The 25,396-nt window shown below is 34.5% G+C and overlaps 1 protein-coding gene across 1 annotated transcript in view; it reads right to left on the bottom strand.

Moving 5' to 3' along the window:
- COG5 (component of oligomeric golgi complex 5) overlaps positions 1-25,396 on the bottom strand; it is a 266,210-nt gene that overhangs the window by 104,325 nt on the left and 136,489 nt on the right. Inside the window, exons 8-10 of the mRNA XM_057733615.1 lie at positions 16,474-16,639; positions 6,975-7,087; positions 6,646-6,723 (exon numbers count right to left, since the gene is read on the bottom strand). Coding sequence (XP_057589598.1) covers positions 6,646-6,723; positions 6,975-7,087; positions 16,474-16,639 — 357 coding nt within the window. The remainder of the gene's footprint in view (positions 1-6,645; positions 6,724-6,974; positions 7,088-16,473; positions 16,640-25,396) is intronic.

Here is a 25,396-nt window from a genome sequence, read left to right as displayed (position 1 = left end):
CCAAATGCTAAAAAAAAACTATACTTAATCCTATAAAAATTATTTTAGAATATTTTAAGATATTTTAAGCAATTGGATTGACTATAACAGATAAAATTTTAAATAATGAGCATGGCAAGGCAGTTCATTTTCCCACAGATCAAGTTTCAGAAACTTCACTACAGTTTCTCTCATAAATATAATTTTTTTAAAAATCCATAAGGAAATACAAATTAAATCAATGAGATATAACTACACACCTATTAGAATAGCTAAAATCCAAAACACTGACAATATCAAATGCTGAGGAGAATGTGGAGCAACAGAAAGTTTGTTTCTTTGCTAATGGGAATGCAAAATATAGCCACGATGGAAGACAGTTTGGTGATTTCTTACAAAACTAAACATAGCCTAACTATAAGACACAGCAATCACGCGCCTTGGTATTTACTCAAATGTGCTGAAAATTTATAGCCACATAAAAATCTGCGCACAAATGTTTATAACAATTTAAATCATAATTGTCAAAAAATGGAAGCAACATGTCCTTCAAAACGTGAATGGGTAAACAAATTAGGTATATTCATAGAGTCAAATATTATTCAGTGATAAAAAGAAACGAGCAACCAAGCAATGAAGACAGGAAGAAACCTTAAATGCATATTACTGAGAGCAACCAGTATGAAAATTCTAATTATGATATTCTGAAAAGGACAATACCCTAAAAACAGTACAAAGATCAGTGGTTGCCAGGGGTTAAGGAGATAAGTGGGGGGAGGATGAACATGTGGACCACAGAGGATTTTTAAGGAAGTGAAACTACTGAACCTCTTTCGTATGATCCTATAATGGCAGATACAGGAAATTATATATTTGCATAATGCATTATGTATCTTGTATTAGTGTGGTACATTTCTTACAAGTGATGAACCATGACTGATATATTATTAATAATTATAGTCCATAGTTTACATTAGGATTAGCTTGTGCTGTACAGTTATGTTTTACATAATGTATAACAGATGCTAAGACAGCCTAACAAGTATCAGACATATTTCTGCTCAATTTTTTTATAAACCTAAAAGCTGTTCTAAAAAATAAAGACCATTAATTTTAAAAGAAATCTATAGGTGTTGAACTACAACAAAATAATTACAAAAATTATTTAACAAAGGAAAATGCGAAGTACGGTTTCTTTTGTAGAAAAGAAACAAGTTGGCAAGAAGTCAAACATGGAAATTCCATCACACTACACTGTTAATTACAGAAACATCAGAATCAAATTTAAAAGCAAAGAAACCTGGAAAATTAATTTTTAACTTTCCTACCTGACATGAAATTAATATTGTAATTTTGTTTATATTCAAATTATAAACTAAAGAGAAAATATCTATTAATTTAGCTTTCAGTGAATTTCAAAATATGGACTACTCCTTATAAAAATTTAATACATAAATTTAAAACTCTGTTCTGGTAGACTGTAATCTAAAAAAAAAAGATATTTTCTAGAAATTATCTTCCTAGGAAAAAAGCATTAATTTCTAAATGGATATTGTAGGGCTTCCTAGGTGGCGCAGTGGTTGAGAATCCACCTGCCAACACAGGGGACACGGGTTTGATCCCTGCTCCAGGAAGATCCCACATGCCACGGAGCAACTAAGCCCGTGCGCCACAACTATTGGGCTTGCGCTTTAGAGCCTGTGAGCCACAACTAATGAGCCCATGTGCTGCAACGACTGAAGCCCATGCGCCTAGAGCCCACGCTCCACAACAAGAGAAGCCACGGCAATGAGGAGCCTGTGCACCAGAACGAAGAGTAGCCCCCACTCACCACAACTAAAAAGAAAGCCTGCACATGGCAAAAAAGACTCAACACAGCCAACAAAATAAATAAATTAATTTAAAAAAAAAAGGGTATTGTAGAAAGCATATGACAAATTCTAAATCATTTCATCTTGAATTATTTACACTGTTTTGAGTTTTTAAAAATATATTCAGAGGTTTACAGCCCTACCCACCATCGGTCCCTCCCATCAGGAAGCAGGCACGAGCCTCCTAGATAGCTTCCTCCACAAGAGGGCAGACAGCAGTATCAAGCAGTATCAGCAGTATTTCATCTTGCAGAACTGAAAACCACAGCCACAGAAAGATGGAGAAAATGAAAAAGCAGAGGACTTTGTACTAGATGAAGGGACAGGATAAAACCCCAGAAAAACAACTAAATGAAGAGGAGATAGGCACCCTTCCAGAAAAAGAATTCAGAATAATGATAGTGAAGATGATCCAGGACTTTGAAAAAAGACTGCATGCAAAGATCGAAAAGTTTACCAAAGACCTAGAAGAATTAAAGAGCAAACAAACAGAGACATGCAACACAATAATAGAAATGAAAAATACACTAGAAGGAACCAATAGCAGATTAACTGAGGCAGAAGGGCGAATAAGTGACCTGGAAGACAGAATGGTGATAATCACTTATGCAGAAAAGAATATAGAAAAAAGAATGAAAAGAACTGAAGACAGCCTAAGAGACCTCTGGGACAATGTTAAACGCACCAACATTTGCATTATAGGGATCCCAGAAGGAGACGAGAGAGAGAAAGGACCTGAGAAAATATTGGAAGAGATTATAGTTGAAAACTTCCCTAACATGGGAAAGGAAAGAGCTACCCAAGTCCAGGAAGCACAGAGAGTCCCAGGTAGGATAAACCCAAGGAGAAACACACCAAGACATACAGTAGTCAAGATGACAAAAATTAAAGACAGAGAAATGTTATTAAAAGCAACAAGGGAAAAATGACAAATAACATACAAAGGAAATCCCATCAGGTTAACAGCTGATTTCTTAGCAGAAACTCTGCAAGCCAGAACGAAGTGGCACGATATATTTCAAGTGATGAAAGGGAAGAACCTACAACCAAGAATACTCTTCCCAGCAAGGATCTCACTCAGATTCGATGGAGACATCAAAAGCTTTACAGACAAGCAACAGCTAAGAGAATTCAGCACCACCAAACCAGTCCTATAACAAATGCTAAAGGAACTTCTCTAAGTGGGAAACATAGGAGAAGAAAAGGACCTACAAAAACAAAAACAAAACAATTAAAAACATGGTAATAGGAACATACATATCGATAATTACCTTGAATGTAAATGGACTAAATGCACCAATCAGAAGATACAGACTGGCTGAATGGATACAAAAACAAGACCCATATATATGCTGTCTCAAAGAGACCCACTTCCGACCTAGGCACACATACAGACTGAAAGTGAGGGGATGGAAAAAGATATTCCATGCAAGTGAAAATCAAAAGAAAGCTGGAGTAGCAATACTCATATCAGATCAAATAGACTTTAAAATAAAAAATGTTACAAGAGACAAGAAAGGATATTACATAAAGATGAAGGGATCCATCCAAGAAGGGGAAATAACAATTATAAATATATATGCACCCAATATAGGAGCACCTCAATACATAAGGCAAATGCTAACAACTATGAAAGAGGAAATGCAAGGCAGAAATAGAGACAAAGATGTAGAGAACAAACATATGGACACCAAGTGGGGAAAGTGGGGAGGGTTGGGGGGGATGAATTGGGAGATTGGGATACCAAATTGTACGCTCTAAATATATGCAGTTTATTGTCTGTTAACTGTATCTCAATAAAAGTTCTTAAAAAAAAATAAAAAAATATATTCAGAGGTTTAAAAGGCTAAACCGGCGGTCCCCAACCTTTTCTGGCACCAGGGACTGGTTTCGTGGAAGACAATTCTTCCACAGACGGGGTGGGGGGTGGGGGGATGGTTCAGGAGGTAATGGGAGCAACGGGGAGCGGCAGATGAAGCTTCATTCACTAGCCCACTGCTCAGCTCCTGCTGTGCAGCCTGGATCCTGACAGGCCACAGAAGAGTATGGATGGGGGGTTGGGGACCCCTGGGCTAAACCACTAAATTAGAAAGAACTTTCAATACCAGGATATATCCTTAAAATCTTGAAGCTGAAAAAAAACCAGTAGTGTAAGAATATTCTGTTTATAATCTTTTCATCAAAAACCGATTACAAAATGATTTAGAGATCTTGATTCAGAAATTGCTCTTCAGTGACCCAAGATATACATCATCACCTATTCAAGTTTAAAATTTTCTGAAGATTTTAAGGATTATTATTTGGACTTCAAATCATTTTAAAAGTCCTATACTTTTTACAAAGATTCTACTGCCATTGATAATAAATATTTTTAAATATTAAATAATATTCTTACATTATAGTTATATAATTAGCAAAAATACTTGTTTAGAGCTTTACAACAAAGGTAAAGAGTAAAGAAATTATAGTAAATACAAAAATTTATATACTATCTTTGCAATTTATGACAGATATTTTCCTTTGGGCATTGTTACTTTTCCTTCTTCCTAGAATTCCCAAAGCTGTAGGATCAAAAGTTACTCTGGGGACTTCCCCAGTGGTTCAGTGGGTAAGACTCCGTGCTCCCAACGCAGGGAGCCCAGATTCTATCCCTGGTCAGGAAACTAGATCCCACCTGCATGATGCAACTAAGAGTTTGCATGCAGCAACTAAGAAGCCCACATGCCACAACTAAGAAGACTGCATGCTGCAACTAAGCATGCCATGACGAACCCAAGTGCTGCCACTAAGAGCTAGCACAGCCAAAATAAATTAAAAAAAAAAAAAAGTTATTTTGGACTTTCCAAAAATGACTGATCTTTTCTGAATATAGATGAATACACTGAATCCTAAGAGGGACTAAATTTCTACTCATAAATATTACCTTACAAGAACAAACATTAACTAAACTGTAAAATTAAATTAAAATTTATGAGTGTAAATAGGTATGTGTATATTGTGTATGACTATAGTCTTAAAAAACTTATGAAGAGTACCTGAAAAAGCAATCTTTTTTTTTTAATCAATTTATTTAATTTATTGATTTATTTATCTTTGGCTGCATTGGGTCTTCGTTGCTTTGTGCGGGCTTCCTCTAGTTGCAGCGAGCAGGGGCTACTCTTCATTGTGGTGTGAGAGCTTCTCACTGCCGTGGCTTCTCTTGCTGTGGAGCATGGGCTCTAGGCGCTCGGACTTCAGTAGTTGTAGCAAGGGGGCTCAGTAGTTGTGGCTCTTGGGCTCTAGAGCACAGGCTCAGTAGTTGTGGCGCACAGGCTTAGTTGTTCCACGGCATGTGGGATCTTCCTGGCCCAGGGAAAGCAATCTTTTTTTAAAAAAATATTTATTTATTTATTTGGCTGTTAGTCCCAGGTTGCATCACGTGGGATCTTTAGTTGTGGCATGCTGAATATTTAGTTGCAGCATGTGGGATCTAGTTCCCTGACCAGGAATGGAACCTGTGTCCCCTGCATTGAGAGCACAAGAGTCTTAGCCACTGGACCACCAGGGAAGTCCCTGAAAAAGCAATTTTTATTGGATTTTTTTTAATTAAATAAGACATTTTTTTAAGTAAATGAAAAGGATGAATACAATGAAACCATAAATCCCTATCCCTTACAGTCCTTCTTAATTAGAAATAACTCCCATGCGTTTAAAACCTGGCCCCGTATTCGTTCAGTGTAATAACTGATTGTTGACAAGAATATCACAACTTTCATATATAACATATGGCAGTGTTAATTATATTAATTAATTATATTCATCATGCTACACATTACATCCCTAGTACTTATTTATCTTGTAACTGGAAGTTTGCACCTTCCGACTGCCTTCATCCAATCCCCCCCACTCCCCCCCAATGGCATCTACCTGCTTGTTCTCTTTATAACAATTTCCATTTTGTTGTGTTTGTTCATTTGTTTTTTAGATTCCACATATAAGTGAAATCACACAATGTCTGTCTTTCTCTGTCTGAGCTGCTTCATACACTGTCACTATAACATATCCCAGCCACAAGCACAACTAGGTACTGAGTGCTATGACTCCTCCTAGCAAATCACCAAACTTGGGGGTGGTTTTGGAGATCCCCAACACAGGAAATAAAATATTTAAAATTCTGAACTACTATCTGCCACAGTGCTAGAAACTTAGAGACTCTTTTTCTTTGGGGCGCAAGGTGTTAAGGTTTAACAAACAGAATGCCTAGCTGTTCGATGCATCACTATCAACACCGTATCGACAGGAGTGAATGAAGTGCCGAGGCAGGGGTTTCCATGCATGGAAGGGGTTCTTGTGGCCAAAGAGGCAGTATTGGTAGATGACAGAAGGGAAACTTCAGAATATGAAAAAAATAACACATTAATGTGCTTTATAGGAGAAATTAACCACTGAATGGATCCTACCATCTTCAGAGACTTTATCAGACATTATAAGAATCACTAATTAAATCTCTTATAGACCAAAATTTTTATCTTATTCGCTATCAGGACTTTGAAAAACTTATACAATAAAACATTTATATGATTTTAAAAAATGGGAAATTACTACATTCATTTCAGAAATTAGTCTACAAATAGTATTAGCTAGCATCTACTCAACAAACAAACATGCAAAGAAAATTTGTGGTTGTCAAGAAATATACTTCCCTTTCACAATTTAACATGTAGCCTCTCTATCAGACAGGAACACAAATAATACTGGCTCATTATCTTCCTGCATTTTTTAGTAAAGAGATAAAAATACTTTCATTTAAACATACCTTAACTATTTCTTCGATGAAACAAATGTGAGAGACAGGATCTCTCTTCCTGGCTAATATTTTTTGCAGATGTTGTACCTAAAAAGGGGGAAGAGAGGGAGAATGTATATAACAGTATTTTCAAATGAAACAAGTATAAAGCACAGGCATTAGAAACAGTAAGGGAAGGGAAAAGGCATTTTGCTAGAGCCCTTATATACATTATAATTAGCTAGTGTAGGTATTTCGAATGCTCAGAGATTTTAAGAAACCTGCCCAAGGTCACACAACTTAGAATAACAAGGAATTAACCCATTATTAATGTTATTTTCACGCTGCCAAATATTTACCTGGCCACAAAGAGTAAAAATATGATCCACAAGCTTCTCCATATTGGTCCAGAGGGAAGCACGAAACGCTGCAGTGTTCCCTGGGGTTGGCATGGTAGATCGTCCAGGTCCCCCTGTTTATGAGTGACAAAAAAATTGAAAAATAAAAATTTTCAAATATAACAAAATGTATTGATATGTTATCATAAGAAGTTCCTTTTTGAAGAAATTATAATTTCTTTTGAGTAATATAAAAGAGAACCTTAACCTTTTGTGTTTAAGAAAAGAAAATAAGATCACATATACATATATACCCTCCCTCCACCCCCAACCCCCCCACGCAAGGATAATACAGAAAACAGTAATGAATAAGAATGGTTTCCTAAACGGGGTTGTTGGGGTGGCAGGAGGTAGTACCAGGTGAAAGGAATAGGGATAGAAATGGTGTGTCTCTGTGAACCATACAAATGTTTTATATATTAATAATTTCACAATAAATTTAAATTTTAAAAGAGTGAAAAAAGCAAACTCTAAAACTAAATACAAGTACACTAGAAACACATAAAAGTAATGGTACTTCAAATTAATAATACAACCACACACAGGAAAATAATTATTTCAAGTAATTTTTAATTATATAGCCTCCTGACTTTAGTAAGAGATATTTTAGGGGCAAAAAGAACTGCAAAGAAATACTGTACTTTACTTAATAGATGTGTTGCTTGATGGTAATACTGAAACTAAGTATATTTTAGAATGGCACAAATGAAGGTTCTGACTATAAACAGAATAAAGATACAAATGTGTAATGGGGATCAGAGGTATTTGTCAATTCTGTTCACTAAAGGACAGAGAGAGGACAACTCCTTAACAGAAATGAGCATGCCTGATACCCAAATTTCAGTCTCTATGCACCATTCCCCAATAAAAGAAACCAAGGCTTACTGAAGAAAAAAGTGATTCCATATTTGGAACAGTAAAAACAGAAGGTGAACCTGGGCCAGAGAGCAAAGAAAGTGTTTCAAGACAAATGGAGATTTGCAAGGGACACAGGAACTTGACTGGAGGGGGCTTCCATGAAACAAAGTGGGGAATATTTAGCCATCCAAAATAATACTGATGATAATGGTTTATAAAACACTGATTGAAAAAATAATTCCTGAGCTCAAAGTGAAAACTCAAATGTTTAAAAAGGGTGGGAACTGCTGTTTACAGAAGACTGTCAGTTCATAAATGCAGAAGGAATGATAATATTAGAAAAAAAATCATTTTGCAACTACTAACTAGTAAAATAATTAAATGAGGGAATGATCAACACTGGATACTAAAACACTAGAGGAAATGTTATGGGGAACAGGATATTCACATGGTGCAAAGGCTGCATCACAAATTACTTACTAATTACAAACAAAAGAGTACTTTTTCAAGGAGGAATCTGGCATACACCACAATAACAAATAAGCAATGAGACAGACTGGCATAATTTTGGTTTTGTGTATTTCCAATTATGATGTAAACATCATACCAGGTTTTTTATTATTATTATTTATTTGTTTGTTTGTTTGTTTATTTATTTTATTGGCTGTGTTGAGTCTTTTTTGCTGTGTGCAGGCTTTCTTTTTTTTTTAGTTGTGGTGAGTGGGGGCTACTCTTCATTGTGGCGTGCAGGCTCCTCATTGCCGTGGCTTCTCTTGTTGTGGAGCATGGGCTCTAGGTGCGTGGGCTTCAGTAGTTGCAGCACATGGGCTCAACAGTTGTGGCTCATGGGCTCTAAAGCGCAAGCCCAATAGTTGTGGCGCACGGGCTTAGTTGCTCCGTGGCATGTGGGATCTTCCTGGAGCAGGGATCAAACCCGTGTCCCCTGCATTGGCAGGTGGATTCTCAACCACTGCGCCACCTAGGAAGCCCTCATACCAGGTTTTTACCCTGAATGTAATCATGAGGAAATAATCAGATAAATCCAGACAAATTCAGATTGTGGGGCTCTCCGAACATGTTAATGCCATAAAAGACAAAAAAGGTAGTGGGGCTTTTTTTTGATTAAAGGAAAGTAGAGACAAGATAACCAACAGAAAAGCATGATTGCTGACTGGTTCAAGTTGGGGCAGGGGGAGGACAGTTATAAAGAATATTTTGTGGAAATAACTGAAAAATACTCAATATGGATTACATACAAAATAATATTAATGTATCAATGTGAATTTCTTGAGAGACCAATGCCTGAGGATATTACTGGATGTAATACACACACACAGCTATGTGTACAGGTTTGAAATGTTTCAACATAAAAAGAAGGAATTTTAATCTCAAATTGAAAAGTACACATTTTAACCCAAACTAATTAAAAACCAGGCAGTACAAGAGCTCCTCAATGATTAGAGAGTGTGTCCTGCTTTTACAGAGGGCAAGAATCAAGAAAATCAGAGGCTATGTTTATAAGCTTTTCACTCTAGTTATCAACAATTCTAAGTTTAGGAAAGAACTACATGCTCCTTTCTTTTTTTCTTTTTTTTTTCTTTTTGGCCACGCCATGTGGCTTGTGGGATCTTAATTTCTTGACCAAGGATTGAACCTAGGCCCCAACCGTAGAAGCTCCAAGTCCTAATCACTGGACCACCAGGGAATTCCCTACATGCTCCTTTAGTAAAGAGATGCTATTATTTTTTACTCTGATAATAGTGGAAAGCAATAAAAAAGAAAAACATATAGGAGAGAGAGATTGGCTTTAAAATATGAATAATTCCTATCCAAAATCTGGGTGTAATTAATTTTTAAAATTATTTGCAGTGTTGTACAAAGAATATTAAGGAAAAGTATTCATGGACTAGAGAGGTAATAGTGAAACAATATGCAATTATCTCAGATGTTACATAAAGGATGAATTTTAACAGTGAGGAAACGGTATGCAGTGCTTTTGTGAAAATTAGAAAACATTAATCAAATTCCTGGAATATGCATAGATTCTTTTATTACAAAGAATTATGGAATGTATCAACCTTCTACTCTTAAAAATAGATACGAGCAGAAATATAAGAAGGTATTATTTTCTACTCGTATTTATTTTAGAGGAACTGAGGCACAAAAAAATAAGATCACAGTCATTGGTTCACAGTCACTGAGTTCTAGCAGCTTTATTTTTCTTACTTATAGCTTAGTAAGTACATAAAGATTTTTATCCTCATGCACTAAATACATCTTGAAGATATAAACATGACAAAAACAATCAACTGATCATAGAACAGCCGTATAAAGGAAGGGAAGCAAGAATAATTAAAACAGAAAAACTGATGCCATTATCTGCTAGCTTTAGGTGCCTCAAGAAACAAAATAAAGTGTCATAAACTAAGTTTTATTAAAGTGATAAAAGAAAATAAGAGTTCCTCAAAGAAACAACACTTAAGAGTGACTTCTAGTTAGTGATGGTGGAGTAAAATCTTTTTCTTCCTCTTCTTGTCCCTTGAAGGGCAATGAAAAAATGAACAAAAAGTAGAGAAAAATGTCGACCTCAAAGAAACAAAAAATCAACTAAAAACCTCAGACTTGAGATTATGAAGCACGTATGCCAAATGCTGTAGATAAATCAAAATGAACAAGGAACCAGACAGCTGACATCCTAGATCATTAGCAAGGAACAACCTGCTCTTAAAATCAACTGTAACAGTTTAGACAGGCTATCCAATGATTCTTTGCTGAGAGCTAAAATGGACAGACATGGATGGGCCAGGAAAGAAGTCAGAAAAATGTTCCATGTTGCAGAATGGCAAAGAAAGAAAAGCAGAAGGAGAAACCATTATAAAATGATATTTACAGTATATTAGAATTAGCCCTCTAGCTTAGGGAAACTATTGGAGGTAAAATGAGGTGAAAGAAGAGAATGTAAGGTTTCCACAGAAACTGCTTGAATGGCTTTACTGGAACTCACACTAAGCTCTCAAATGGTTCAAAATTTGAGGAAAGAAGCATTCAGAAAGTAGAAGGAAATAAGATGGTGAATTGTTATTCTAGACAATAAAGATATTACAAGAAAATAAAACTAGAGACCACCACCTCATGAATATAGATGTAAAAATCCTCAACAAAATACTAGCAAATAAAATCCAAAAATGTATAAAAAGAACTCTACACCATAATCAAGTGGGATTTATCCCAGGCATGTAAGCCTGGTTCAACATTCAAAAACCAGTTTACATAATCCATCACATTAATAGGCTAAAAAAAGAAAAATCACATTATCACAGTAATACATTGGATCACAGTTGACAAAATCCAATAGCCATTAACGGTAAAAACTCTCAATAAACTAAGCATAAAGGGAAATTTCTCAGCTTAATAAATACTACCTATAAAAAGCCTGCAGCTAACATCATACTTAATGATGAGAGACGTTCCCATTAAGATCAGGTACAAGGCAATAATGTCCCCTCTTCACCTCAACTTTTCAACACTTTACTGGAAGTCCTTGCTAATGCAATAAGGCAAGAAAATGAAAGAAAGGTATATATTGGGAAGTAAAACAAAACTGCCTTTGTTTGCAGATGATGTTAATCATCTGTGTAGAAAATCAGAATGAATTCACCAGAAAAGTCCTAGAATTAATCAGGGATTATAGCAAGGTTGTAAGATACAAGATTAATAAACATAAGTTAATAAACATATATAGTCTTTCCTATATACCAACAATGAACAAGTGAAATTTGAATCTGATAACAAAATACCATTTACATTACCCCACCCCCCAAAATTAAATACTTAGGTATAAATAAATCTAACAAAATATGTACAAAATCTATATGAGGAAAACTACAGAACTCTAATGAACAAAATCAAAGAGGAACTAAATAAATGGAAATATATAATATGTTTATGGACAGAAGAATCAATATTGTCAAGATGTCAGTTCTTCCAAACTTAATTCATAGATTCAATGCAATCCAAATCCAAATCCAAATCCAAATGCTAGAAAGTTTATTTTTTGGATATTAACAAACTGATTCTAAAGTTTACATGCAGAGGCAAAAGAACCAGAAGAGCCAACACAATATTGAAGAAAAAGAACAAAGTTGGAAGACTAGCCAATTTCAAGATATTGTATAAAGCTACAATAATCAAAACAATGTGGTATTGGCAAAAAAAAGAGACAAATATATCAATGGAACAGAATAGTGAGCTCAGAAACACACCCACATAAATATAATTAAATGACCTTTGACAAAGAAGCAAATGCACTAAATTCAGCAAAGGTAGAACCTTTAAAAAATCATGTTGTAATAACTGGATAATCACAGGCAAAAAAATGATTCTAGACACAGACCTGACATACTTCACCAAAATTAACTCAAAATGGATCACATACCTAAAAGTAAAATGCAAAACTGTAACACTCCTAGGAGATAACATAGGGGAAGACCTAGATGACCTTGAGTATGGCAAGGACTTTTTAGATACAATACCAAAGACATGATCTATGAAAGAAATAACTGAAAGCTGGATTTCTCTGAAATTAAAAAATTCCATTCTGGGAGAGAGAAATAATCAAGAGAATTAGAAGACAATCCTTAGACTGGGAAAAAAAAATATTTGCAAAAGACACATCTGAAAAAACTGTTACCCAAAATAAAAATTCCTACAACAGTAAGAAACCCACTCAACTAAAAAATGGGCCAAAGACCTTAACAGACACCTCCCACAGCAAAGATGTACAGATGGCAAATAAGCATATGAGAAGATGCTCCACATTATACATCCTCAGGGAAATGTAAATTAAAACAACACTAAGATGGGACTTCCCTGGTGGTTCAGTGGTTAAGACTCAGTGCTCCCAATGCAGGGAGCCTGGGTTCTATCCCTTGGCAAGGAACTGGATCCCACATGTCACAACTAAAGATCCTGCACAAGGCAACAAAGACCCCGCATGCCACAACTAAGAACCAGTGCGGCCAAATAAAAAAAAAGAAAACCCACCACTACCAACAAAAACACTAAGATACCACTACATATCCATTAGAATGGCCAAAATTTGGAACACTGATAACACCAAATGCTGGTGAGGATATGGAGCAACAGGAAGCCTGATTCACTGATACCATGAAAACAACATGGTAAAGCTACTTTGGAAGACAGTTTAGTGGTTTCTTAGAATACTAAATATACTCTTAACATACAATTCAGGAATTGTGCTCTTTGGTATTTACCCCCCAAGCAGTTGATAACTTATGTCCACACAAAAACCTGCACAAAGATGTTTATATCAGCTTTTGTTCATAATTGCCAAAACTTAAAAGCAACCAGGATGTTTCACTAGGAGGATGGATAAATAAACTGTAGTACATCCATACAATGGAATATTATTCAGCACTTAAAAAAAAAAAAAAGCTAACAAGTCATAAAAAAAATTTAAAAAATGGAGGAATCTTAAATGCTTATTACTAAGTGAAAGAAGCTAATTTGCAAAGGCTACATAATGTATAATTTCAACTATATAACATTCTGAAAAAGGTAAAACAGTGGAGGCAATAAAAAGATCAGTGGTTACCACGGCTGGGAGTGGGGAGATGAATAAGCAAAGCATGGAGGAATTTTAGGGCCATGAAAATATTGTCTGATATTACAATGATGGAGATACATCATTCATTATAAATTTGTCCAAACTCATGATGTAGAAACCAAAGAGTAACCCTACTGTAAACTATGGACTTTGGGTGGTTATGACATGTCAGTGTACGTTCACCAATTGTAACAAATATATTACTTTGCTAGGGGATGTTGATAATGAGAGAGACTGCACATGGGTGGGGGTGAGTGTATATGGGAAATCTCTGTACCTTCCTCTTAATTTTGCTGTGAACCTAAAACTGCTCTAAAAAAAATAAAGTCTTAAAAAATAAAATCTTTTCAAAGCATGAATAAATAAAGTGAAGGTCCCTATATATGCCCCTTTGTTCCTGGTCTCATTTTCCTTGCTCTCTCCCCAGAACTAATGTTACTTTGAAATTAATGATTATTATTACAAGGCATATATTTATACATTTATCACATATGTATGTATATAAAGCAATATATAATACAGTTTGTCACATTCTTAGGCTTTAAACACAGTATCATACTGTATCTTTCTACAACTTGTTTTTTCCTGTAAGAGTGCTGAGAATTATCTATATTGATAAAATTTATTAATTTAAACACTGTATAGTAATCTACTTAATAAATAAACTAGTTTATTCATTTTTCCAATGAAGGAAAGACTGTTTTCAATCTTTAACTATTATAAATAATAAAAAAATAACAATTCTTATACATATGTGGCAGAATTTCTCTAGGGTATACTCTTAAAAGAGGAATTAGAAGATTGTAAGGTATACCCATTTTTAACCGTAGTGATCAGTTTGATAAAACTGAATAAAGTGATTGAAATATTTTATTCTCCCACAGAGTACAAGAGCTTCTGCTCTCATCTAACACTCAATTCCGTTTAGATTTAGATTTTGCCAGTTTCATGACTGAGAAATAGTATCTTGCATCATTTGTTTTTCCCTAATAACTAGTTCATATCCTCTAAAAAGAGGCTGAACATCTTTTCATGTTTACTGGATGTGTTCTTCTGTGATTTGCCTTTTCATATTCTCTACCTGTTTTTTTCAATTGAGTTAGTTATCTTTTCCTTAGTGAATTATAAATTTTTAGATACGTTTTGGGGAACATGTGTTCCTGTATAATTATAATAATGTTATTTATTTCTTAAATTTTGAAACAATCTTAAACATATAGAAAATCTGAAAGTATAGTAAAAATATTTTTTTCTGAATCATTTGGGAATAAGTTACTGACATGATACCCTATCACCCCTGAAGGCTTTAAGGTGTATTTCCAACAAAAAAGACATTCTACTACATAATCTCAATATAACCAACAAGATCAGGCAATTAACATTAATCCTGCCAATATAACATTTTAAAAAATAAAAACAACAATGATTATTCTTTTAAAAAGTTATAAAGAATGGGGTTTCTACATTAAATCATGGTATTCACTCCTCAACAGATGATAATAAGGCTTTAAAACTCTTTATTCTCTCAAAAAAAGGGAGCATACTTTAGGGCTGATAGCATGTGAATAATTGCTTTTTTCCCCCTCTATTCTTGACAACACAGGAGGGAATGAGATTAAACTGCTTCTGGAAATTTAAACATTAGATCAAACTTTCAGAGAATAACTGCTGGGAAAAGCTGAGAGTGAAATCTCCTCTGGCAATTTCTTTTCAAAGCTCTCCTTCTGGGATGATCTTAATACAGACCTATTCAGAGGCTAGGGCTAACCTTTAAAAATCCTTTTAAGATCTAAGATTCTTTTATCTCTTTTTATCTAGTGCAAATTATTTATGAGGGACATATATTCTATGTTACTTAAGGTTATGTTTATATAGCAAATATAAAAATAATAATCAATAATCAATGACTGCAAATATTTTTTAGTCTTAGTCCTGTATCGAGAACTGTTATTAATTTTACGTGTATCATTTATTCTTAAGGACAACTTTACGACAGTATCCTGTTCAATAGAAAAATGAGAAGAGGAAAAACTGGAGGCAATAGGTATGGACAACACTTTGGAGAATTTTTCTACAGTCTGAATAAAATAAGGTGGTAAAACTGAAGAAAGAAATGGAGTCAAGATAAATCTGACTGTCTTTAAGCAGATGATACAACAGCATGACTATGTGATGGGAAAGAGACATAATAAAGGAAAAACTGATGACGTAGTAGAGAGGGGGATCTGTGAAAGCAATGCCTTTGAGTGATGTGATCTAATGCAAAAGTAGAGTACTTGGTCTCTGCTAGCAGCAAGTACAGTTCATCCATATTAACAGGAAAGAAGACAGATTTTAAGGAGAGAAATGCAGAGTTGGGGGTGCTTAGAAAAATGAAAGGTACAGAGAACATGCAGTCCTTCCTGTCTATGAAGTGTGTTATACGTATTAATGTCATCATCACATATCTTTTGGCAGGAAAAGGGTTGGGGACTGCTAACTTGAATCTACCTGTTTTGGGTTTTCTTTTGATTTTGCTATAGTTGTAATGTTCCCAAAGCTTTCATCAGCTTCTATCACCACATTCAGCTTTTATTGCTCCTGAGTACCAGAATTACACAAGCCCAGAAAGATAGAGATTTTATTTCCTTAAAAAATATTTTCTGCCTTAATAAGAAGTACACGTGAGGATAAGGATTTCAAAAAGAAAAATATGTTCCTTTTTTTTTCCTTGCATCTGTTTCCTCTGAACTAAATGAAGCCACAGTTTATAGATTTTATCTAGAAGTTCTGAATATACAAATTGGCCAGTTAAACTCACTGATTAGACAAAAAAAAGTTATAAATAAATTCTGAAACATAATTTCTCCTCTCATTTTCTGTCTACTAAAAAAATGAGTCATTAGATTACTTTGAAACTTGAATGTTTCATATACTATTCAAAGGACTTTTCAGTTATAAATAAATAAAGAAGCTAAATATAAACCACATCCATACCTCTCACAGCTGACTGGGAAGGCTGAGTCAAAACTTTGATGTCTAACGCACTGTTGATATTTTCTTCTATAGCAGCACAATATCCATCCACGACACTGGTAATAGTATCCTTCAAAGTTCCCAGATTATGGAAAACCTGAAGAGCTGTTCCGACCTGGGTTGGATTCTTTAAAAAGGTGGTGGTGGGGTGGCATGGGAATAGATATAAATAGAAAAACAAACAAAACCAACATAAATCTACAACTTTAGTGGTACTTGAGCAGTTACTACAATATTTTAAAATAACAGACAAGAACAAAGACAATGCATTTGGAATAAATATTATTTTTAGTCATTACTTATTTCATGAAAAACAAAGTTAAATACCATGTGTATGATTTCCTCCCTTTCCCTTCTCCTCCTCCTTTAAAGGATAGTAACAAAATAAAAAATCTGTTATATTATTAGGGCTTACTTAAAATTTACCACCAATCGCCAGGAAGAAAGGCATGCTGTAACTAACAACAACCCTATATTTGTTTAGAGAATAAATAAATGAATTCTGCAGAGTTCACTGAGGGCTGAACCATGCAAACTGATACTATTTATTCATTATATTTCCTTCCTTCCTTCATTCACTGCAACTGCAAATATTTATAGAGTGCTTACTATGGGTCTATCTTGCTTCTATGTGCTGGAAATACAGTAGCAAATAAAACCGAGTCTCTGCCCACATGGAATTGTATTTACTGAGAAATGTATAAAAAAATAAATATAAGAGAATATCAGGTAGTGATAAACGCTATAAAGGAGGAGGCAGGGAATAACAATAGAGAATGATGTGGATCAGCACACAGGGAAGAGTCAGAGAATGTATCTCAGGGTGGTATTTAAACAGAGACCAACATATAACGAGGGAGGGAATCTATGGAGGATATGGGGAAATACAGATCTGGGCAGAGGTATCAATGAAAGTGCAGAGGTAGAAATGTGCTTGGTAGCTACTGAAACAGCAATTAGGTCATGATGGTGGCTGGAGGAGAGTGACTGAGGCAGAGAGAGTTAAGCAATGAGGTGGGGAGTAGAAACACCATCTATGAGTAGATTAAGTCCATAGTGATATAAATAGGTTGCTGGATTTGCCACTAAGTAAATGACTGAATTAACAAGGCAGACCTTGTACACCAACATATATTTCCAGGCCCAAATAGCTGAAATTCCTCTTTCATTTATGATTCAGTACCTGTTATTAAAGGCATATAGTTAAAAACTTAGATTATTTCATTCACATTTTCTTGACTGTTAAGTTTATAAATAACGCAAAACGTTATTTCTGAAATATACTGGTGTAAGTAATAGTACATGCTGCAGATACACACAGACACACACACACACACACAGAGACACTCACACACACACAGAGACACTCACACACACACAGAGGTAGAGCAGGGTCAGCTTAACGACAGTATCAGGAAACATGGCTGGTGAATACCAAGACCCACTGTAGACTTTTTAAAAATTAAACAAGAAAAAGAAGTAAATGGACATTGTTTCATATTAAAATATGTTTTAAGGAAAAAATTTAACTTAATATGATTATAATAGAATTTTATTCTAATATATACTGTCAATTCTGTATCAAGGTACCAACAAAGAAAAGGGGAGAAAATAAGCTATTTCATACAAAATTATTAACTGGAAATATGATGTACAGCACTTTGGTTGTTGTTAGCTCCACTCTATAAATCATTCAATAGTAATTTTTTTTTTTACTTTCTAGTAGATATCAAGAATCAAAATTAGGCAGCTGTAAAGAAATTTCCCTTATCACTATTCAAGTGTCTTATATAATCTAAGAAAGCATTACCTGAGCAATTTCAAAGACTATCTTCACCTTATAAAACTAGAATATAGACACACACTGTAAAATTACATTTATTGCTTTCATTATCCTCAAAGAATGTGAAAAGCACAGCTTCTCAACATACAGGATTTCAGTAACTTACAATAATTGTGTAATTCAATAGCTTACAATAAATGTACATTGAAAGTTACATGTGTATGTTAATTGAAAACTTTTAAAGTTATATTTTACTGGAAAGATCTAGCTAAAATGGAGCAGTCTTCATAAATTTCTACTCTAAAAATTAACTACCAAAAACATTCAAGACAGTAACATGTACGGTGCATTATTAAAGAAGCATCCAATGTCAAAATGGCTATCACCAAAAAGACAACAACTAAGTGTTGGCAAGGATGTGGGAAAAAGGGAACCCTCATGCACTGTTGGTATGAATGTAAATTGATGCAGCTACTATGGAAAACACTATGGGGGTTCCTCAAAAAATTAAAAATTATACCATACAATCCAGCAATTCCACTTCTTGATATCTACTCGAAGGGTACAAAAATACTAATTCAAAAGATATGTGTACCCCTATGTTCACTGAAGCATTATGCACAACAGGCAAGATATGGAAGCAACCAGTCATCGACAGATGAATGGATAAAAAAGATGTGGCATATACAATGGAATATTACTTAACCATAAAGAATGAAATCTTGTTATTTGCAAAAACATGGATGGACCTAGAGGGTTTATGCTGAATGAAATAAGTCAGACAGAAAAAGACAAATGCTGCATGATCTCATGTATATGGGGAACCTAAAAAAACAAATGAACAAGCCAAACAAAAGAGAAACAGACTCATACATAGAGAAAACTGGTGGTTGACAGAGGGGAGTGGAGTTGAGGGGTTGGGTGAAATAGGTGAAGGGGATTAAGAGGTACAAATTTCCAGTTACAAAATAAATAAGTCACACAGATGTAAGCTATAGCATAGGAAATATAGTCAATAACATGGTAATAACTTTGCATGGTGACAGATGGTAACAAGACCTATTGTGATGATTTAGCAATGTATCCGACTCTCAAAACATTATGGTATACACCTGAAACTAACATAATACTGCACATCAACTATACTTCAATAAAAAAGCATCTAACATTATTTATAATAATTATAGTTTAAACTACTTATAAAAATTCTAGATGTAATTTTAAGCTTTCTAAATAACATGACCACTTTCTATTAATGTCAGTTTTTTATATTTATAGTTTAATATAAACATACCATTTGTTAGTTGGGAAACTATAAAAATGATCATTTGAAATTAAATTATTTAACATACAGAGCAATGTGTACACATTATATAGGCATAGTTTTATAAAATATCACATAGTGAACATAACTATATAACTGCCACCCAGACCATGAAACCAAATATTAGCAGAACCTCTGAATCTTGTATGACTTCCCCAACAGCATCATTCCAAATATTATCACTATCACAACTTGGATCACCATTCTTTAGTTTTACCTGTTTTTGAATTTTACATAAATAGAACCATAAAGTATTATTTTGTGTCTGGCTCCTTTTAGTCAATATCTTAAAATTCATCCATGTTGTTGCATGTAGCAGTAGTTGTTGTTTTCACTGCTGTGGAGTATCCCAGAGTAGAAATTTACTTTAGTTTATCTATCCATCCTCCTGTTGATGTACATTTGCATTATTTCCCCTTTTTAGGTATTTTAAATAATGCCGCCATGAACATTCTAGTAAATACATATGTATACGCATTTCTGTTGGGTAAGAGTAGAACTGCTGGATCATGTTATTTGCATGCTTAGTATTTGTAGATATGGCTAATTTTCCAGAGTGATTGCAGCAATTTATAGACCAACTAGTAATACATGCTCCCCAATCCTGCCAAAATTTAGAATTATCAGCCTCTTTAATTTTAGCTATACTTTTGAGTGAGCACTATTGTTTTAATCTACATTTCCATGATGGCTAAGGAGTTATCCCTTCTTGCTTGTTAACTATCCATTTGGATATATTCTTTTGTGAAATGCATATTCATCTCTCTTGCCTATTTTTCTCATTGGGTTTTTTTTGTCCTTTATATATTTGTACAAGTCGTTCATATACTCTGAGTATAACCACTCTGATGATGGTATATACTGCAAATATGTCCTCCCGCTCTTAAGAAGTCTTTTAATGCAGAGAAGTTCCTAATTTGAATGCAGGCCATTTTATTGACCTTATTCTCCATGATTAGCACTTTTAATATCCTGTCTAGAAAATCTTCCCAGCCCACGTTTGTGAAGATGTCTTTCAATCATGAAAATATCTTTCATTCCTGAATTTATCCTCCAGAACCTTTACTGGTTCACCTTTTACATTCAGATATACAATCCACCTGGGATTAGTTTCTGCATAATGTCAGATAAGAGCCAAGATTAGTGTTTTTCTATGTGAATACCCAATTGACCCAGCACAATTTATTTGAAAAACAAAGAAGCAAATGATAAATCTTACTCTCCTCACTCTCAAAGGCTACCTTTGCAATAAGTCAAGTTTCCATTTATGTGTTTTTGTTTCTGGACCATCAGTTCTATGCTATTTCTCTGTCCTTAACTAATTCACCTGTGTAAATTATTGTAGTTTTAACATAAGTTTTGATAGTACTCCACCTCTGTTCTTAAAATTTGATATAGGTTATTCTTAGTTCATGGTACTTCCATACAAATTTTATAACAGGCTTGACAATTTCCATGAAAAAAAAAGGCTGTGGAACTATGGGATTGCACTGTCTATAAAATTAGAAAAAATGGAAGTCTTTTAATACTGAGCTCTACAATCCATGAATATATTATTTCTTTTAATTTATTCAGGTCTTCTTTAATTCCTCTTAATATTATTATAGTTTCTGTAAAGGGATCTTATATACCTTTAATTTTTATTACTCTTAAACATTTGATTTTTTGACATTATAAATCATAATTTAAAAATTTTGTTTATCTGTTGCTAATATATTAAAAACACCACTGATTTTTCTAAATTGAATTTTACCAAACTTTCAAAACTCAGTAATTAATTCTAACAGTTTATTTGTAGATTGTTTTGGATTTTCTATACATACATGTTATCTCTGAATAATTTTTATTTTTTTCCTTTCTAGTCCTTCTATATTTTATTGCTTTTTTTTATAACCCTGTTTAGGACAGTCAGTAATCTGCTAAGTAAAAGTGATAAAAGTGGATTAAGGAAGTTCTATTTTTGGTCTACTAAGAGTATTTTTACACATTGAACTTTAGCAAATTACTTAACCTCTCTGAGATTTAGTTTCCTCACATGCATAAGGAGAAAGCAATAGCACCAACCTCAAAGATAAATGAAATGATGCTTGCAGCTGATGTAACACTGAAGATAGGAAGAGCAGCTGAATAAACTTTGATTACCTTTACCTTGATCTGTGGGCATTTGTTGGTATAGTGGAAACAATGTGGGTTTTTTAAAATAGGTAGTCTTGGGACAAAAACCCAGCTGTGCTATACATAAGCCATATGACTTTGGGCAAATTAATTTATCATTGATAAAATTTTATATTATTTATATAATTAATATTTATTTCTAGTCAGATTTTAAGATCTCTGAGGGAAGGTTCAAGTTTTTGTTCAGTGCTACACTTGTAGCATCTAGCAAAGATGCTAGAAGGATAGGTATTCAAGAATGATCAGTTGAATAAGTGAATGAGTAAATAAATTTTATGATTTAGTTTGCTAACATATTCTTCATGTGACTGTTGAAAAGACTACTGAGATACAAAACATACAATACCTGATATTCAATATATGAGTAATAGAAAATATTGGTTCTCAGATCATTTATTAATATTCTAAAATTTTTTAATGCTACAAATCACCTTTATTTCAAAAAATTCTTATCACTCCATCTTCAGTTATTATTGAAATAAGTTACCCAACAGATGTTATTTAAATAACTCTGAGGAACTCAGCTCTCTTCTCTGTATCTCAAATTCATAAATTTTAAAATGATGAGAATAGATGGATTCCCAAAGCTGGTTGAAGATTTTTTTTTTTTTTATAAAAATGTAGCCAACAAGATCTCAACTCTAAAATTCTGATTCAGCTGGATCAGACTGAGGCCTGGTTACTGTATTTTCAAAGCTCTTCAGATGCAGCCACCTGCATTTGGGAACCAACATTTAGGAATGACTTGACTAGATGACTCTGCCAAGCTTTGAAAAATGAGAATCATTTATTCACGTGAAGACAGGATTTTCTGGTAAAAACAAAAAACAAACAAAAGAACCCAGAATATACTGAAAAATGTCAGAGGAAAACTACAGAGTATGCTTAAGGAGGGTATATAGATTATACTGCCTGGAATTTTGCATACATAAAAAAAGATAATGTTTTGAACAAGCAAATAAGGGTCTGGTCACTGACAACCTTAAATAGCATTCTATGAAATTTCTATTTTATATTATTTTATTATTAATAGAAAAATCATTCATGTTTTCAAATTATAATCTAAGATGTTTGAGGAAATAAAAATAATTACATCAGCTGTGACAATAGTTTAAAAAAAAGAAGGAAAAACAGCTTGAACTAGGGAGCTGCAACAAGAATATAAAGAACAAGACAGATACAAGAGATTCTGAAACACTGAACAGAAACTGGCCGCTGACTGACTACAATGGACAAGAGGTAAGGAAGTCTACCATACATGGAAGTTTCAAGTGTGGGGCCCAAAAGGATGGAAGAAGAAAAAAGAAGGAGATCATTTGGGAGAGTGGATGGGAGAGTGGTGGGATGGGAGGGTGAACAGCTGTCGTTAATGAAGTGCTCACTGTGAGACATGCTGAGTCTAAGGTGCCAACCGGGCTTTCTCAGTTGGAAATGAGAACATTTCTGAACTGGATCATCAGAGGAAACTAGTCTCAGAAGCAACCTAAATTGAAGTAATAAATAATAAAAATGGGGTATTGGAAACTTTTAATCACAAAGAGAGTAAAGAAAGAACAGAATCGGTGAGAGTGCGAGAACAGAAATGGGATGATAAACACTGTAATTAGAGCTAAGACTGGAACATTAAAGACACTGGAAGTGAAATCATTTTGTCTAGCTATGATTCCAGTGAAGAATATCTCCTAAAGATAATAAATGTTAGTGTCCTCTCCCCAACATTCTCGCATCACTGACAAAAACTACATTTTGACAGTGGCTTTTTCTGGGCCCTTATTAGTAATAAATTTCAGGCTTTTAGTTTCCTCATCTGTAAAATGAGGGGACTGGACTAGATGAATTCTAGCACCCTTGCCAATACTAACACATAACGATTTTACCATCATTCACTATGTACTGGCACTTGCAAGGTACTGGGATTTGAAAAAATGAAGCAAGTACTGCACTTCTGATCTTTCACGATCTGTGGTCTGATGGAAGATAAACACAATTAAAGCAGCAATTAGAATGTACAATGATAAATGAGAGGAGAAATGGAGAGTTTAATGAAAACACATAGGAGGGGCGATTAACTCAGAAACAGAGAACGAAAGAGAGATGGAGAGTCAGGAACTGCTCCTTAAAGGAAGAAGTTCCAGACAAGACCTGAAGGGAAGCTGTCACAGCAAGGTGTTGGGAGCTGGAGATAAGGAGGAGTGCAAGATGCACAGGAGTCAGAAAAGCAAAAGGAAAACTGCTCCAAGCAGAGGAACAGTCTATACAAAAGCCTGTGAAGGAGCACACTGTGGAAACTAAATCCACTAATATAAACACCTGATAGATAAGAGAACTACTCAGATACTTATTTACAAATCCAGGTGCCCATATAAGTGAGTCTCAAACTTTGGGTATATATATAAAAGAATTACCTGGGGTAACTTCTTAACTGAAAAGGGAGGCATTTGGAAGGCTTATGAGTTGCTGGTAAGTTTGTTTTTTTAATCTGAATGCTGGTTAAGCATGTTTATTCACTTTGTGAAAAATTCATTGAGCTGCATTCTTATGATGTATGCACTTTTCTGTTGATTACATTTTCATTATAAAGTCTAAAGTAAATAGGAAATGAAGAAATTATGACAAAAAATGTGATCCAGATAAGGTCTGTGCTTAAATACCTAAAATATCATTCAATAATGCTTTATAGTTTATTCTGGAGCAAAGAGATTAAATAAAATACATGAATGTTTAAACTATTAAATAAACATGAATCTTACGTAATTTTTTCTCAAAACAATATAAGCCTGTGTATACACAATCACAATTACATATCATTGCTTTTAAAAATAACTGCCTTCCAAAATATTGACTAATGTGAAATATATACTTTGGTTTAGAATTTTGTTATGGACTAAATGTCTGTATTCTCCCCAAATTCAGATGAAGCCCTAATCCCCAATGTGACGGTATGTGGAGATAGGGCCTTTGGGAGCAAATTAATCTTAGATGGGGTCATAAGGGCAAGACCCTGGTCTGATGGCATTAGTGCCCTTATAAAAAGAGACATCAGAAGGCTTGTATACTCTCTATTCCGAGTGAGGGCACAACGAGAAGGTGGCTCTCTGCAAGCCAGGATGAGAGCCTTCATCAGACCTTGATCTTAGACTTTCTAGCTTCCAGAACTATGAAAAAATAAATTTCTGTTATTTAAGCTACCCAGCCCTTGGTATTTTGTTGTGGCAGCCCGAGCTGTCAAATGTTTATATGCTTTACAAATGGATTAAATTTTAGAGAGTATAGTGGGGTGAATATGCTTCCGAAACCTCAGAATGTGACCTTATTTGGGGTCAGAGTCTTTGCAGATGTGTAGGTAGTTGAGATGAGGTTATATTGGATTATGGTGAGTTCTAAATCCAATGACTGATGTCCTCATGAGAGAATAACACCCGCAGACACATACACAGTGAAAAAGGCCGCTTGACCAGAGACAGAGAATGGAGTGATACAGTTAACAAGCCACGGAACTTCAAGCACCGATTAGAGTCACTAGAAGCTTAGCAAGAGGCAAGGAATGATTCTTCCTTAGAGCCCACAGAAGGAGACTGGCCCTGCCAACACCTTAATTTGGA

The sequence above is a fragment of the Hippopotamus amphibius genome, chromosome 4, assembly GCF_030028045.1.
Source record: "Hippopotamus amphibius kiboko isolate mHipAmp2 chromosome 4, mHipAmp2.hap2, whole genome shotgun sequence".
Taxonomy (NCBI): Eukaryota; Metazoa; Chordata; class Mammalia; order Artiodactyla; family Hippopotamidae; genus Hippopotamus; species Hippopotamus amphibius.
The sequence above is the reverse complement of the archived record's forward strand: the minus strand, read 5'-3'. Positions and strand labels throughout refer to the sequence as shown.